The sequence below is a fragment of the Tasmannia lanceolata genome, unplaced genomic scaffold (genome assembly GCF_043159265.1).
Source record: "Tasmannia lanceolata isolate RefF3 unplaced genomic scaffold, GAP_Taslan_0.1 ptg000020l, whole genome shotgun sequence".
Classification (NCBI taxonomy): domain Eukaryota; kingdom Viridiplantae; phylum Streptophyta; class Magnoliopsida; order Canellales; family Winteraceae; genus Tasmannia; species Tasmannia lanceolata.
Window position 1 is genome coordinate 8,416,408 of NW_027518697.1, and position 17,150 is coordinate 8,433,557.

The window sequence follows — 17,150 nt, forward strand, 5'->3', positions numbered from 1 at the left end:
TAGTCCAACAGCCCTACTTTCATAGTCCAACCACGAACAAGTTACAACTAAACTCACAAACAGTTCAAGAGGTCACACAAAAAAAGGAAAAAAAAAGAGGCAATGCCGCATGACCAAAACTTATGAGGAATCACACCTGAATCAGAGTTTCAAAAGTTAAAATCAGAAATATTTTTTACTCTGGAATCATTTGCTCATTATCGGCATCTCCTTCCTCCTCAACTTGAGGCTTTGATGGAGCAGCACCAGGCGCTTGCTTCTTCTTGATCCCACTCACTATATCATCGATCCTCAGAAGCATGGATGCCGCTTCAATGGCCGTCTTAAATGTCTGTGCCTTCACATTGTAAGCATCCCAGATCTGAAAATGGGATAAGAAAAAGTAGCAATGTATCATTTCAATCCAGGGAAAAAGGGTTGAACCAACACAGCCAAGAGGAGTGGGAAAAGGAACAGAAAACTAACCTTTCGCTCTTTCATATCAGTGATTTCCCCGGTGTTACCGTCAATGCCAATCCAAGCATTTTCACCATTTGCGTGCTGGAGCAAATAATCAATCATTTAAATAAGAGAAAGATCAATCTAGTCTATTTCTGTTTCTTTTTTGTTTAATGTTTTGGAGCCAGAATGGATCCAAGTGCAGTAACATAATTATATGAAATATTAGCTTGAATCGTAAGTATTTAGAGTCCCCTCTTGCCAAAAAGAAAATAAGATATCAACACAACAAGGTTCAGATTAGTCGTTTTACCTTTCCTTGCAAGGCCGTCATTGTTCGAATCACATTTACCCCACAATTTTGTGCCAAAGTTCGTGGGATGGCCTCAAAGGCTACAGCGGCAGCTTCGTACGGCCACTGTTATATAACCAAACAAACATGAAGGAACATAAATCATGCTAAGGGTCATCAGAAACACACCCCAATGCCTAAACTTGATTCTCCGTTTACGGTATCTCACAGAATGTAAAGGCTGGTCAAACTGATGCAGGCAAAACCAATCTTTACCTTTTCGATACCTTCGATTGATGAACTCTTCTGCTTCAGGGTCGCGGATACGGTTAACTCAGTAGCACCTCCGCCAGGAAGAAGTTTCGGATTTTTTATTATGTTTCTCGCGACAGACATGGCATCCTGTCAAGCAGAGTAAAGTCCAAACCATGAAATTCCATGTGTGTACATATACAAAAATGAATTTAATATATAAATAATACTGATATTGGCACTACCATGTTTTAATAATTGCACAAACTCATATTGTCTTTTCACTTTTAGTGGCTTCTGAGCTTTTTGGGAATATAATAAACTTTCAAAGCAAGTTAACGTCAGTGTTTAAAAATGCGGATGTGACGCGGAATGCGGCCAAGAAAAATCCTTGTCGACTCAGCGCAGACACGGCCAAGAACGTGGTTGATGCAGTCACAATTTGGGAGTCAAAGGAGTTTTTCTAGACTCTGTAGGGAAAAATGTGGAATGAGGATGCGGTGCAACACGAGACGCAGACAAGGTAAAGGGAGTTGACTCGAGCGAGTACCGAGTCGAGGCAAGGAGTTTTTAAACCTGGTTAACGTAATAAAGACAAGTTGGTGCAATAATTAAAACATGGTGGTGCCAATATCTGACATCAGCACAACCAGGTTTTGATATTTTTACTAACTCATCTTGTCTTTTAGTATTTAAAGAGCTGTCAAAGGTTATTATAGTTCCCAAATAGCTCTCAGAAGCCAATTAAAAAAGAAAAGACAAGTTGGTTTGTGCAATTATTAAAACATGGCGGTGTTGATATCATTTCCCTATACACGCACATATATACATATATGAGCATCTTCCAATAGCATATGAACAATGAGTTACCTGCAGATTTCTTTCTACTTCATTCAAGAGATCCTTACTTGCGCCTCTTAAAAGAACAGTACACGCTTTTGGGTCTTTGCAGTCGACAATAAATGCAAAAAACTCGTCTCCAATCTTCTTCACCTCAAAAAGTCCTGCTCCAGTTCCAACATCAGATTCTTGAAGTTCTTCTGGCCTATTAACAATAACTGCCCCACATGCCTTGGCAATCCTGTTGTTGTCAGTCTTCCTCAACCTCCTTATAGCACTCACTCCAGCCTTGCTCAAATAATGACAAGCTAGATCACTAAGCCCTTTTTCTGTAATTACCACGTCTGGTTTGAACTTTAGTATCTGCACGCAGAGGTTCTCAATATATTCTTCCTCCATCTTAAGCATGACTCCCCTGGTGAATGGCCTCACAAGTTAGTGCTTAAGGCAAAATAGGCAAGTTATATAACTTGGCATTCACTTTTATATATATACATAACCTGGCAATCATATTATCCAATTAGATTTTACATGATGCGTGACCGCATAAACCCGTATTTTTCCAAAAAGTAAGGGACAACCCACAGCATAGGATGATTCAAACCGTCCATTTGTTGGGCCACAACGTAAATAGGATGTGCCCCAAAAATCATTTCCATAGGATGATCCTAACCCTCTGATCTATAGGATGATCCATATAGCATCTATTTACAACACGTGAAACAGAAGGGAAACATTGAAAAAGGCATTCCTCTATACTAAGCTGACTTAACAAGATAGACAACCCTGACAGAGAAAAACAAAAAGGAAAAAACCAAATCCAAACAAGTGGAACCTTGAGATATGAAAGAAACTAGACATGCATATCAGTGATCGAGCTATTGAAACTCACCAGTCTTCTTCTTTAACCAACTCTGCATTTGTTTGATTTTCTCCCTTCTTATATTCAATAGGGCAATCAAGAAGAATAATACGAGGGTTTAATATCTTTCTTCTCATTTTCCCAGGGGCTACAACATCCTTGTTGAACATAACTCCTCTAAGAACCTTGGAGTCTTCCAACTGGCCACCTGGAACCTTCTCAACTTTTATGTACTTCTTAATGTCCACCTCCCTCAATCCTTGGCCAAGATCTACACCAATCATTTTAGTAGCATCAAGTGCTAGATCCTGGAATAGAAAGGCTACAATATCAGGATCACTGAGTGAAAAGTGCAGGAGAAAAAAAGAGAAAAAGGAATACCCACTCACAATTAGAAGCACTGGTAAAAACATTCAATAAAATGTGCAATAGTATTCTTTGTAAAATAAATTAAAAGAGTGTTCCCGCATGCTCAAACCATACTGCATCTAACATAATTTTATTTATTTATTTATTTTTGAATGGTTCTAACATAAATTTATGTATTCAACTTACACCAAATGAGCACCAAATAAAGATATCAAAATATGAACAAACTTGCCAAGTATCTACATGAATAGAAGAATACAAAGGGTGGTCCCTCGTAAAACAGAAACAGAACTACAAATCCATGCAGTAACAGTGACAGAAAACGAACAGAAAGTGGCAAAGTGATCGGGTTGAACTTGCTAGCATGAATAAGAATAGACAAATGGGGCAAGACACAAGTCAACATGACGAAGAGCAGGGCTACCACAGACTAAATCTGTGATAATTAGATGTATATCATGAATGGAAAACACAAAGAAAGGAGACTTAAGAAACAGGCGGCTACAGGCTTCTAGTTTGTAGACAAATAAAGCATCATACTCTCAACGACAATAGATAGTGCAAATTTGAAGGTTTGAGTATGATATAGATGATGCGAGGGGCATACATCAAGAAGAAAAGGAACTAGAGAGCTTCATTTGGTTTGAAATTTGAGAATATTTTTACTTATAAAAATTATGTTGATTTTAAACTGTTTTCTAGGATAAATTAAGCTCGTTTTGACCTTTGAGTTAGGTCTATCTACAAAAACATTAACATTATACTTTTGACAAATTGAGTCTTAAGAGACACCAGATCTATGTTTGGGCTGAAATTTAGAAGCAGGTGTACTAATGATTTATTGAAAATTGAAATACTGTCAAGCTAGCCAATCCCATGACCACTTGCTTATATAGATAAGAAGTTCACAAATTACATGAGTTGCAACCAAGAACCAATTACAATGGACCCCATCCTCGCAATGTAAAATAGCGATCACATAAATAAAGGAATTAAATTGACACATGAATCAACCTGAACTAACTCTTAACGCTAAATCAGCATAAACATATTTTTTAACACCAAATCAACTTAAACTAATTAAATTCTTAACACTCACCCTCAAAATGGAGCACAGAGATCTTCTATGTCCAGCTTGGAACACATGCTACCAAACTGACTTCCACTAAGAGTCTTTGTAAACACATCCACTAGTTGATCTTCTCACGCACATATAACAATTCACTTTAATGTGCTTGTAAACCATGCAACTCATCACTTCTTCCACAAGATTAATCAATTCAATCCAACCCGGGTGCATGTATTTGTCATTACATGATATTTTGCACGTCTTTTACCACTGCCATAGCCTCCCCCTGACTCACGACCACGCCCTCTACCAACAACACAATATCCTCTACTGGAATCACTTATTTCTGCTGAAGACGTATAGGTAGATTCCTCTGTAACACTGAACCCTCTATGAAGCAATAGGATCATAAGGAAACACAATTCTAAAGAAGGCAACACAATCCACATAAAGGCAATCCAAACCTTATAAAGGCAAAACAATTTTCACAAAAGCACAACAAACCAGAAGAAGAGGGCATATATTCCAGAACAATTCACACGAATGAGCAGAAGTCCACACGAGGACACACCAGTCCAAACTAAGATTGTGACACAGATCAATACAACCCAGATGAATTTTCACAAAAGCACAACAAACCAGATGAAGAGGGCATAGATTCCACAACAATTCACACGAATGACAAGAAGTCCGCACGAGGACACACCAGTCCACACTAAGATTGTGACACTGATCAATACAACCTAGTAGAAATATTTTTCCCATCCAACCATAGATTTTATGATTTAAAATCCTAATTTTCACTCCTATTTCCTCATGTACTTAAATCATCAAGATTTCTCAACTTCTTTGAAACTCAAACGTCTTTAAAAACCTGCCCTAAACCATAGTTTCAAAACTCCCCTTGCGTTATCATGGACTCCCCCGAGTCAACTCCCTTTTACCTTGACCGGGGAAGTGTTCGAGTCTACGTTTTTTCCTACAAAGTCAATTTAAACTCCTTGACTCTCAAGTTATGACCGCGCCAACCGAGTACTCGACCATGTTGTGCCAAGTTGACTAGCATTTGCTTTTGCCGAATTTCGACCCGCATCCGTGTTTTGAAACACTGCCCTAAACTCCACAATATGTGATTAGAATTAGCAGACATAATTCATTCTTTAGATTCGTCCTATATCAGTTTGGTATTAAAGCGAAGTATAAGTCCTTTCTTCGATCATCCTGCAACAGATTTGGTATCAGAGCTTAGGGTGGAAACATGTCGTCTAGATGCAGCCATGATTGAATAGTTGAGTTACAGGAAGGCTTAAACTCCAAATTTGACATATTGTAGTCCCACCTAGATCGCATGAATCATATTTACCAAGATTTTCATGCACGTCCTCTAGCCTTGGAGATTCCGCAGGTTGCAGAGTCAGGAGTTCGTGCCAGAACAACCATTGTTGATACCTTCTTTGGAAAGCACGAAATTAAAACAATAGACAAAAGCCCCTGCCATCATACAAAGCAGGTTCCGACAGGCATTAGCCCGTGAACACTGCCTGATTCAAAGCACAGCAATTGTTATCCAACACCCAAGAAAGAGTCAAATCCTTCGGCATACTCAGCATGAAGAGCTTACAAGGCAACTACAACAAGAAAGGTAGATCCAAGATGATAGTTCAGTCGATATGCGTTTAACAGAGTCACCACTCTTAGTATTTGGACCTCTTGCAAAAATTTTACTATTTAATTTAATCGTGAACGCGCGAGCAGACGTCTACAGACCTAATAAAGCAGAAGATTTGAGTTTCTTTCTGCCTAAGCTGACACTATATACGGAATACATCGAAAGTGCATGTCTGATAACTTAGTGCATACCATATTTCACACGTAATTCGTATAAACATTTAAACATAATACATATATCACATTTCGCATGCAATTCACATAAACATAATTATGTAACACATACTGATTTAGTATACCACTAATGCAATTATGATTTTGGTTTTAGTATGTGTTTCAGAATCGACATCGTCGCGGCAGGGATGGAAATGGAAACATTTCAATCACTTCATGTTGGTTTCAATGGAAATTTAAAACCATGTACCAAACAGACTTCACTAAGGAGCGCATGGACCTATGCTTCATTGGAATCCTTCTCGCCAATGAGCCTGGAATAGGCTAACCTGACCTCTCTCAGACCTCCTAAAAAGGCATTAAATATCAGTCGGACCCAGATTTTCAATGCTCGAACCATTGAAGTTAAGGATTCATAAGCCAGGATGGGGAGGACCCCATCTGGGGCAAGAATGCGCCTCACGTGCTCGCTCGAATCTCATCCCAATACATGTGAAAGGAAGTCTCAGAGATATCACTGAAACAAGGGAAGGTCGTCCCCCATTGAACCACATTTGCCACACTAAAACAATAGCTGGTAGTGGCAATTGTTTCGGTTGAACCTCGGGTTACATGAGGTGTTTGAGGTCGAAATTTTGTCACAATATGAAGTTATCATATCATGTGAGTCACCACCGTCATAACTGAAATTTACATGGCATTGTGAATACAGATTCTTGAATCAGAGATATTCTGGTGATACAACTGAACCAGCAATTCTTTAATACTAATGACGGGGAAGGATACTGATAAGACAAGATCCATCTGGGACAGCTTGTATATCATAAAGAAAGGAAAAGGTTGAAGCAGAAATAGAAAACTGAAAGAGAAATGTAAAACGATATGACACAAAAGGACAAGAAAAGTGAAGGTAATAGATGAAAACATGAAAATCAACTGAAATTGATTTACACATCAGGAAAGAGAGAGGACTCGCAAGTCGCAAAATATAAAGAGTTCAACAGAAAATACAATAAAACCTGACATTTCAAGTAGTCTTAATAGGCTACATATTTAGTACATCAAAATTACAACTCATTAATTACGTACAGAAAAAAGAAGATATTAATACATAAAAAAAGGAGACCCTTGAATCAAATGCAGAGAAGGTACTCACAGCAATTAGATCTCCAAATTGACCAGTAAACTTAGTGCCTATACAACTTTTAACCAGTCCCAGCATTGCGGCATCTGCCAAATAAAAGTCCTACATGTCAGATATATCAAAAAGAAATCACATTTCAAATAACAATGGTACTGATTTAACACAAAACAGAAATTGTGGCATGAGTTACATTATATGCAAACAATACTTAGAATAAAAAGATATAATAATGCAGACCAGAGAATGCCATGGACCTGAAAGAAAACTAAAACAAAGCCTATTCACAAATTCAGGACACCATATAAAGTGAAGGTTCAAAAATCGAAGTCATCGACCATGATAAGGCAGAAACTTACAATCATCCACATCAATGGACACAGCAATCTTGTCAAGCACGGCAATAGAATCCTCAAGAGCTTTATTGTACGCTGCAAAATGCATTAAGTTGAAATAATAAAAACAAAATTCCCACCTACAACTAGAACATAATCCTTTACAGTGAGTCAAAATTACCTCGGCAAATTACTGTGGGATGGAATTTTTTGTCAATGAAAGCTTCCGCAACATGAAGCATCTCACCAGCTTAAAAAAAAAATCATATAAATAATTAACGATAAAGTCTTGGATAATTAACATATGAGGATGCTAAGGTCATTTGTGCATATAACAAAAAAGGGATCATCACATAATGCACATGAAACTTGCAACCAATACAGGCACGAATATATTGTGCATTCTCTTACATGCAAAAGTGACAGTATCTGAAATTCTGAATATATATTTAGAACTCATCAATAGCAAATCCAACATTTCCTTTTTTTTAGCGGGGGCGACTAAGACAGTCAACCCAAAGAGCAAGGGGAAAAGAAACAAAGGAACATGAGGGGAAAAAAGGCACAGATTACGGGGGCAAATAATCATACCACTCTAAAGCAGGCCTATCTACCCCATCTCTACCCAAACCATACTGCCTATCTACCCCATCTCTAGCCAAACCATAGCCGATCTCTTTACAGGATTATGATTGAAAATGACTGACGATCCTTCAATTTTATCAAAGACCTCATCAAAAAGATGAGCAAACCTCCAAGGGGGAATAGAGGGACCTTTAAGCTACCTGATGGTATTTAAGGAGTCGCCTTCCACAATCACTCGATCAAGAATATCCTTATCCAGTTGCATAATCCCTTGGTGAACAGCTCTGACTTCAGCTTAACTAGCGTCAACCGAACTTATTGGTCCTAAAAACACCCATAAAACATTTTCCCTGTGGTCCCTAAGAACTCCTCCTATGCCACCAGGATCAAGATTCCCATACTAGAGCCGTCAAAATTTAATTTCCACCTCCCATCATCTTGGGGTTGCCACTTTTGCGCAGAGAGGCCCTATGTTCCTCCTCTAAGCAAATTACCCTCCAACCTTCACACATATCATATGCAAAGATGAAGCGAAAAAGGTGAAGACTTCTCGTCCGAACTATAGAAAGCGCTATAACTTGGATGAAAAGAAAATGGAACGATTTGGCTACACCCTCGAAGACTCTAGCATTCCTTTCCTTCCATATAGACCATAGAACTTTCCCTTTCTTCTTCCAAGGAACCAACGACCAACTTTCAAGAAGAGCTGGGAGGTTGGAAGGAAGTACCCACAATATCCCAAACCTAGCAAAAAATACCATTCCACACATCCCTAACAACTCTACAATGAATGAAAATGTGATCGACTGTCTCACCTGCCTCCAAGCACAAAGAGCAATGGTCCACTAACATCATATTTCACTTTCTGAGGAAGTCACCGTTTGAATCCTATCTCAAATAGCACCTCAGCTGACCACAGCAACCCTTGGAGGGACTTTAATTCGCCACACTTTTGCTTCAATAGGGAAGCGGAACAAGGCAGCAATTTATTGTAAAAAGATTTGACAGTAAATACCCCGGTAGAATCCCAAATCCACACCCTCTTGTCCTGACTAGATCAGCGAATGAAGCAACCTTCTAAAATCTCAAGAAATCTCGCCACCTCAGGAAGTTCTCTATCAAAGAAATTTCTTCTGAATCCCGATTTCCAAATAACCATATCTTCACTTCTTTCAAAGCAATATTTCACCAAGGCGTCCTTATCTGATGTTACTGCAAATAGAGAAGGAAAAAGATCTTTTAATGGAAAGGAATCACACGAGATTGAATCCCATAAGCCAATTCTATCCCCCAAGTACACTCTGAACCGAGTTCCCTGGTTGAAGTTGTGTTTCATTGGCATGATGACATGCCACACGGTAAGATATTTTTTCCATAAACATAATTTGGTTCCCAAGAACTTGGAAGAGCCCCATATTTACTCGCAATTACCTTGGCCCATAACTGGGATTGTTCCTCCCCCAACCTCCATAACCACTTTCCCAGAAGAGAATGATTTACTTCTTTAATTTTCCTAATACCCAGACCACCACTTTTTAAGGATTTACACACATCCTTTCAAGCTACAAGCAGGATTCCTTTCTTACCACTAGATCCACCCCACAAGAATCCCCTCTGAATAGCGTCAATACGATTGACAATACTAATGGGACATTTGAAAATGGATAAATCATAAATGGAAATGTTAGCCAAAACCGCCTTGATAAGAGTGAGTCTACCACTCCTAGATACCAAATTCTGCTTCCCAGTGTCCAATCTCTTTTCAATTCTTTCAACTATGGGATCCCAAGAAAGTTTATTCAACCTCGCTATCCCCAAAGGAAGACCCAGAAATGTGGTTAGGAACCATGGTAAATAACCGAAACGTGTTATTATTTCGACCAAAATTTCGTTAATTCCGAAATTTTGTGAGAAATTTTAGATATTTCGTTAATTGAATTATCTTACAATTACCCCGAAATTTCAACCGAAATTACCGAAATTTTAGGGATTTCGATAAGAATAAAATATTCATTTTATTTGTCCGTCGAATTTCGATCGAAATTTCAAAATTTCGATTTTTGTGGGGTCCGAAACCGGTAACGAAACCGAAATTTAAAACCTTGTTAGGAACCTATCCATAGGGCACCCCATAATGCCCGATAAGTCTTTTGCCAGAGAATCATCAACATTGACCACAAACATTCTTGATTCGTTAAAATTAGATCTTTGACCTGTAGTCAATTCATAGCATCTAATAGTAGCTTTGAGATTCATAATATGGATGCAATTAGGCGAGCAAAACAACATCATGTCCTCAACAAACTAGAGATGAGTTACCTCTACCCCATTATGAACAATCTTGAAAACTTCAATCAAACCTTGTTCTCTTCCATTAACCATCAAGCGGCTCAAAGACTCGGCAACTATGACAAACAGGAAAGGGGAGAGTGGGTCACCCTGACGAAGCCACTTTTTGTTAAATGCAACATTTCCTATAATAGAACAAATATGGGAATCCCAACAAACACGGATATAGTAAAGTCTTACCCATAAGACACTCATGAATAGGTGCACCCTTTGCAATAAATAAGAGGAGTACGTCAACCACTTGTTCCTTTAGTGAAAGTTTACCAGCAGCATGCGGGAGACAGTGCTTCGATGGTTCGATGTGACGTGTGTGGTTATGTTGAGATTTCTTCCGGATCTTAGTAGAGCATGGAATTGCAATCAACTTGGGTCCTTGGGCAAATGTTTGTGGCAGATTTAATATTCAAAAAAGCGTTTGTGGCAGATTTCTTTCTTTGACACGATTTTGGTCTAATTTGGAATGAGATAAAGGGGGGAATGTTTGAAGGAAAAAAAGCACCATTTAACCACCTGATTTAGAACATCAAATCATGTACTATACGGTGGGAGGTAATTGGGGTGGACTTTGGAGTGTTCCCATTCCAAGATTGCATGCAAAAATGGAATCAAATTCTCCTAGGCCACATTACTATGAACAAAGGTGTCGCTTCTTATAAAATGCCACCGCCTAACATTGAAAAACTGAATTTCGATGGTAACTCTTTTGGCAATTGATTCCAGCGGGGATTGGAGGGGAATTTCGTGATGAGAACAGGAACGCGGCTAGTTCTTTCTTGGGACCTATTGGAAGGTGTGATTCAAACGAGGCAGGTACAGAACTACCTGGTTTGAAGATTTTCAAAAGGGAATTAAACGGGACACTCATCACTGAAGGAGACTCTTCCAATGTGATATCATGGGCAGGGGGTAGAAGCATAGGGCTGTGGGGAATAGCTTAGTTCATTGTTGAAATTGTCAATCTATGTAGAGGAATTCCTCTCTCTTCTTTTGTGTCCCAATAAGTGCCAACCATTTAGCAGATACAAGCTAAATCAGAGGTGCATAGGGACTCCTCTTTATGAGGAGCCCCAATGTAATTTGTTTGTTTATTTTTTTCTGTGTGAATAAAATTATTATTGACAATACATAAATTATTTGACATGTATCATCCAACTGAAATGAGACGGATCGAAATGATATTTTTTTAAACTTGGATCAGAATGATACGTCTCACATTGGGTGATACTTCTTGGACTTAAAACAGATAGAAAGCACATGATTGTTGCACAAACAGGAGTTGAAGGTTTTAAAGTCAAAAGTTCGTCACCTACCAAGAATGATGACAGATGTTGTTCCATCGCCTACTTCTTCATCTTGTGTGCGGCTTAGTTCAATCATGGACTGCCATCTCACAAAATATGCATGGAGATAGTAAGAGAAAAACAATGAGAAAAAAATATTACAGGTTACCCTACAGAAAGGTAATGAAATAAGTAAAAAAAAAGTAAGGAGTCAACTCAGACAACGGAGAGCAAATCTAATGCAAATAACTATAGGAACAAAATATAAAACATCATCCAGTATATAATGTAATGATCAAGGTAAATAATCATAAATAGAAAAATGGACGATATCCATTCCTATGGCAAGGAATGGCCAAACCATACCTTAGCAGCTGGGTGAGCAAGATCCAACTCACGCAGAATAGCATTTCCATCATTAGTGACAACAATTCCTGCAAACAACCAGACAAAGTCAGCCGTGCGTGTGTGTGTGTGTGTGAGAGAGAGAGAGAGAGTGTGTGTGTGAAATGATGACATATGAAGCCAAAAGTGATCTGAGAAAGAAATAGGAATTAGAAGGACGAACTGACGAGGTAGCTAGTGTATTAGAAAATGGATCAAACTAAAATCAATATGTACTAAAAACAGATCCCCTGAGCCAAGAAAATGATTTCCCTTTGAATTCAGAAAGATAATGAGTTGTGAGCTGCAAGTCTGTTCCAATTGAAACATTTAATTTAATCCACAAAACTATCAAAGCACCTCAAATGACCAAACCCAACAATAAACACAATACTTATACATTAACACGACTATGAAACAAACACTCCCGTTTGCACTTGGTATTTGGTATATAGCAAAGAAAGTGAAAGTCACCACAGTATTTCACAAGCTAAACGATGGATTACTTCAAAGGATAGGTTCCGATGTGTAGACTTTTGGCATAATCATATCTTATTATGATAGGGATATCTCAGGCTTCGCATTGTTGATTAATTGTTTTCATGTTTTGACACCTGTGACACCAAGTTGCAAGGCAAGCCGCAGGCATCCTCATTAGGAAAGAATTTTAAAACAGTGTCACTCACAAGTCGCAACAGGTTAAATCAATTACAATAAATACTCTGTGCCTACATCTTGCAAAGGTAACCGTGATCAAAATGATGAGCTCAAAAACCACACTTAGTGCCTAATCAATTCTGTTGTAGTGAATGGATACAAGAAATGCAAGTCCGGAAAACAGTGAAGTGAAACTCAACAGAAAGATGGCATATAGATGTGAAAGAGATGTGACATATTTTCCAACTTGAAGGAATAACGACTCCAACATGTATCAGATTAGGAACATTAATAAGTTTGGGCTACTGATCATGGAATCTCATCATCCATGTGAAGCATGAAATAGGTTGAAACTTGAAACAAACATAAAACAAGTTCTTACTCTTTCACCGGACAAACTTACGATAATAAGACTAAGATACTACACAGCGCAGATGATATAAGTTGATGTTTCAAAAGCACCAAGTTAATACACACATTGTCCCCATGAACATTGACTCGTGAGAAGAACACCATTATAGGACATTTGTAGTATTATGACAGTAAGAATGGTATAAAAAAGCTTATCAATAAGAAAAGATGGCCACCTCCTCCACCATCAAGGAGCATCTTCAACATGGACCGAGGACCCAATGTAGTGCGGATTATATCAGAGACTGCCTGCAAGAATTGTTCAACAAATTTACTAAATTAATAAAATAATGCAGCCCAATGGAGAGAGCAACTAATCATATGTTCATCAAGTAGAATTAAACTTTGTAGACTTCAAATAAATAATGGTAACAAGGATGATAGGCATAAACTTGATATTGGTAAATAAATAAATAAGATTTGGTCAGTTTTCTAGTTAACAGCTACATGAAAAGGAAAATCATAAAACAATTTGATGTTAATCAGTTTGTTATTTGATGGAGAAGCAGTTAAACAGTTAAAAGCACGATGCGGGTTCGGGTATGGTGGCTGAGACGGGAGCGGGGGCGGGGAAGCGTGGGGTTCTAGAAGAGTCTAAGGTTGGGAATGCCATGGGAGCATTTATGTAATATTTTATTTATACGTTTTTCAAAACTCAAGTACGTCAAAAAATAGTAATTTCTAACCATCTTCGTATATATATATATATATATATATAAAATCTAAATACATAAAAAAGTAGTAATTTCTAACCATTTTAATTTTCGTGCCCTCTTTCCTCATGCATTCTAAAAATGCCTTTGTGCTTGATCTAATGAAGTACTTTAAAAAGTTGGAGGAATTTGATGCAAGTTAGTTGGTGATGGCAAGATTGATGGAGTAATAGAAATACGTTGGGAGCTTCATGGGAGCGGTTCCTATCTCTTAGGGAGCACCATGGGAGCGGTTCCATTCCTAAGGAGCGTTGAATCGTGGTTCTAACTTGGGAGCAGCACGCATGAGGAAGATTTTTGCATCTAAGGTTAAAGACAATCCACTCTTTCATAAGGATTCATCTACTATTCTACTGGAGGCATCGAATACCGGACTACAAGAAAAAAACTTCACCCTGATTCAACTTCAACACACACACACACACACACACACACACAACATATATATATATATATATATATATATATGTGTGTGTGTGTGTGTGTGTGTGTAGCTGTTGTGTGTGTGTGTGTGTGTGTGTGTGGATTTGCTAGGCAATTTCACGGAAAGCCATTTTACAGCACACTTTTGCAGGAGTGAACAGCCACATGCGGTCCCTTTTAACAGATTTTGTTTTATTCATTTAATTCCTATGAGGAGGCTGTTCACTCTTGCAAAAGTAAGCCGCGAAATGGGTTTCCGCGAAATTGCCTAGCAAATCCCATATATACAATGATAAATTATTCTTCCTCAATACTATGTAGGAAAATGAAAAAAAAATGAGAAACATTATGACACAAATCACAAAATCATGCATGCTTAGAGCCCAAATAAATATGGAGTTTCCATGTGACTGTCAATCTTGAACTATGAAAAAAAAAAAAAAAAACAATTTGATGTTATTAAGTTTGTTATTTGATGGACAAGCAGTTAAACACGTCCAATCTTTCATAAGGATTCATTTACTCTTCTACTAGAGACATCGGATACCGGACTACAATAAAACAACCTCAATATATACAATGATAAATGATTCGTCCTCAATACTATGCAGGAAAAACAGTATGAGTCCAATCACAAAATCACGCATGCTTAGAACCCAAATAAAGCGGAATTTCCATGTGACTATCAGTCTTGAACTAACAAAGAATAAAATGTAATAAGTCAAATAATGTGATAATACACTAAGAAATAGAACAAAAAGATGGCGAAAGATCAAGCCTGACCTTAGATGCTTGGATATTGGCATGATGCACCTTATTTCCAGATTCACGCCTCGAAGAATCTTCTGCTCAATTCAGTCCAAACATTACATAAGATCATCAATCAATTAACGAAAGGGTAACAAATGGCCGTTTGGATGCAAGGATTTTACAATCAATGATTGTTTATAATCTAAAACCTGGACTTTATAAGATAAAACCTAGATTTCAAAAGCTAGTGAAATCTAGGTTTATAAAAAAAAATCCTGCTTTGTTTCTTGATTTTACAATCTTTTCTTATAAAATCATTGTATCAAGTCCGCAAAAAGAGAAGGAAAAAAATGAAGTGAAAAATTGATACTACTAAGTGATTTTGCTTTCTTCTGAACCAAAACCAGTCTTCATCCATTATCATTGTCATCTATGAGATAAAATAAAGCAACGCCTAAAAAAACCCTAACCCTAGAAAACAAAGCAACGGCGAAATAGAAAACCCTAACCCTAGAAGACGAAGCAGGCGATCATGATGACATACATAAAATGAGGTAGGAGCATCAGTGCCCTAGATCTAGAGAATAATGAGAGAGAGAGAGAGAGACTTACGGAGAGCGAAGACTGGTGCGTGCATGGCTACGGAGTAAAGAGAGAGAAGAGCGGAGTAAGTGTTTCTGTGCGGCGTTGGCAAAATGAGAAAAACAAAACCCTCGATCTGTTCCTTCTCCCTCTTTTTAAAAGGGAGAGTGGACCCCGCCTCTTGTGGTCTAAGAAAGTGAACCCAAACCCAACCCCACCTAATCTGACCCGCTCAAGAGATAACAGGTTAGATGGGTTACGATAGGGTTGAGAGATTCAGAGGCGGGTTGGGTTAGGATTGACTATCCTCGACCCAAGGCTTGGGTTGGTTCGGGTTAGGGCTGAGGGAATGCAATCTTGGGTTAGGCTAGGGTTGACCTCAACCTGATCAACGCGACCTGAGTTGCACCGGTAGGCAAAACACAAAACCAAATGAGACACTTTTATATTGTTTGGAATACCAAACCTGAAAAGGAAAATATTTTCCAGGAAAATTATTTTGTGTTTTATTTACAAATTTAGATAATAAAATAGTTTTCAGATATGCCCCCGCTGAAAACTCAATGAGTAATAGAGCTAGAGGAGTAGAGGGCTCCCACCTTCGGTTGCAATCTATGGTCCAACTCATATCACATGGGAAATGACCAAAATACCCATTTTATTATAAATAACCAAAATATTCATAGATCATTAAAAATAACAAAAATAGCCTTGTCTCATAGAAATTAACCAACGGGAAGTGATACATCCGCCCCTTTTCATTGCTTGGGACGCCCGAAATCAGTGTATGTGGCAATCTAGGCCGTTGAACACTCCCCCCATGACATGAGTATGGTCCTCTACTAGTCATAGATAAACTAGATTCGGGTGTTCCAAGTAATGAAAAGGGCGGATATATCACATCCATGAATCAAAATAGGGAAATGATAAATGCGCCCCTTTTCATCGCATGGGACACCAGACTGCAGTGTACGTGGCAATCAAATCCTTTGAATCCTTCTGACGTGAAGTACATCAGACCCTGCAATCATTGAAAAACCGCTATTGGGTGTTTAAGTGATGAAAAGGAGCGCATTTATCATTTCCTGTCAAAATAGCTTATATATATATAGGAAATGACCAAAATACCACTGCATTCCAGAAAATAACCAAAATACAACTACCAAAATGAGCCTACCTAATAACCAAAAGTACCCATGTCTGATGGGAAAATGACCAAAGTGCTTCTATCTCATAGAAGACTACCAAAATACACCTATCCAATGAAAGATAACTGAAGTACGGGTTACCCCCATCTTATGGAAAAATAACAAAAGAAAATTCATGGAAATGATAAAATGTGCCCCTTGCTCATGGAAAATAACAAGAGCACACTATCAAATGAAAAATGACCAAAGCACCCGTATGTAATGAAAAATGGCCACAGAGTACCCACATCTAATGAAAAATGGCTACAATACCCATATCTCATGAAAATGATAAAATACCCTTCTCATAGAAAATAGCCCAATTACCCATATCTATCAAAATGGAGCCATTGGAGGGATTGGTCTGGATCAGCTTAAAGACACACCCT

The 17,150-nt window shown here is 38.2% G+C and overlaps 1 protein-coding gene across 1 annotated transcript; it reads right to left on the reverse strand.

Moving 5' to 3' along the window:
- Positions 1–15,756, reverse strand: LOC143854516 (T-complex protein 1 subunit gamma). Its single transcript, XM_077364526.1, has 14 exons — positions 15,605–15,756; positions 15,026–15,087; positions 13,283–13,355; positions 12,021–12,088; positions 11,685–11,754; positions 7,622–7,690; positions 7,465–7,536; positions 7,121–7,194; positions 2,715–2,992; positions 1,853–2,237; positions 1,007–1,132; positions 752–856; positions 466–540; positions 1–361 (listed from the first exon to the last, which is right to left on the reverse strand). The coding sequence occupies exons 1-14, from the start codon at positions 15,627–15,629 to the stop codon at positions 176–178; spliced, it is 1,668 nt and encodes a 555-aa protein (XP_077220641.1). The 5' UTR covers positions 15,630–15,756; the 3' UTR covers positions 1–175.
- Between the last annotated feature and the right edge of the window lie 1,394 nt (positions 15,757–17,150).

Excerpts from the sequence above, each read along its gene's own strand:
- LOC143854516 (XM_077364526.1), bottom strand. The coding sequence starts at position 15,629 with ATGCACGCACCAGTCTTCGCTCTCC. Across the intron at positions 541-751 it reads TGACGGCCTTGCAAGGAAAG|CACGCAAATGGTGAAAATGC; the intron begins GTAAAACGACTA and ends TATTTGCTCCAG. Across the intron at positions 362-465 it reads CTGATATGAAAGAGCGAAAG|ATCTGGGATGCTTACAATGT; the intron begins GTTAGTTTTCTG and ends TCCCATTTTCAG.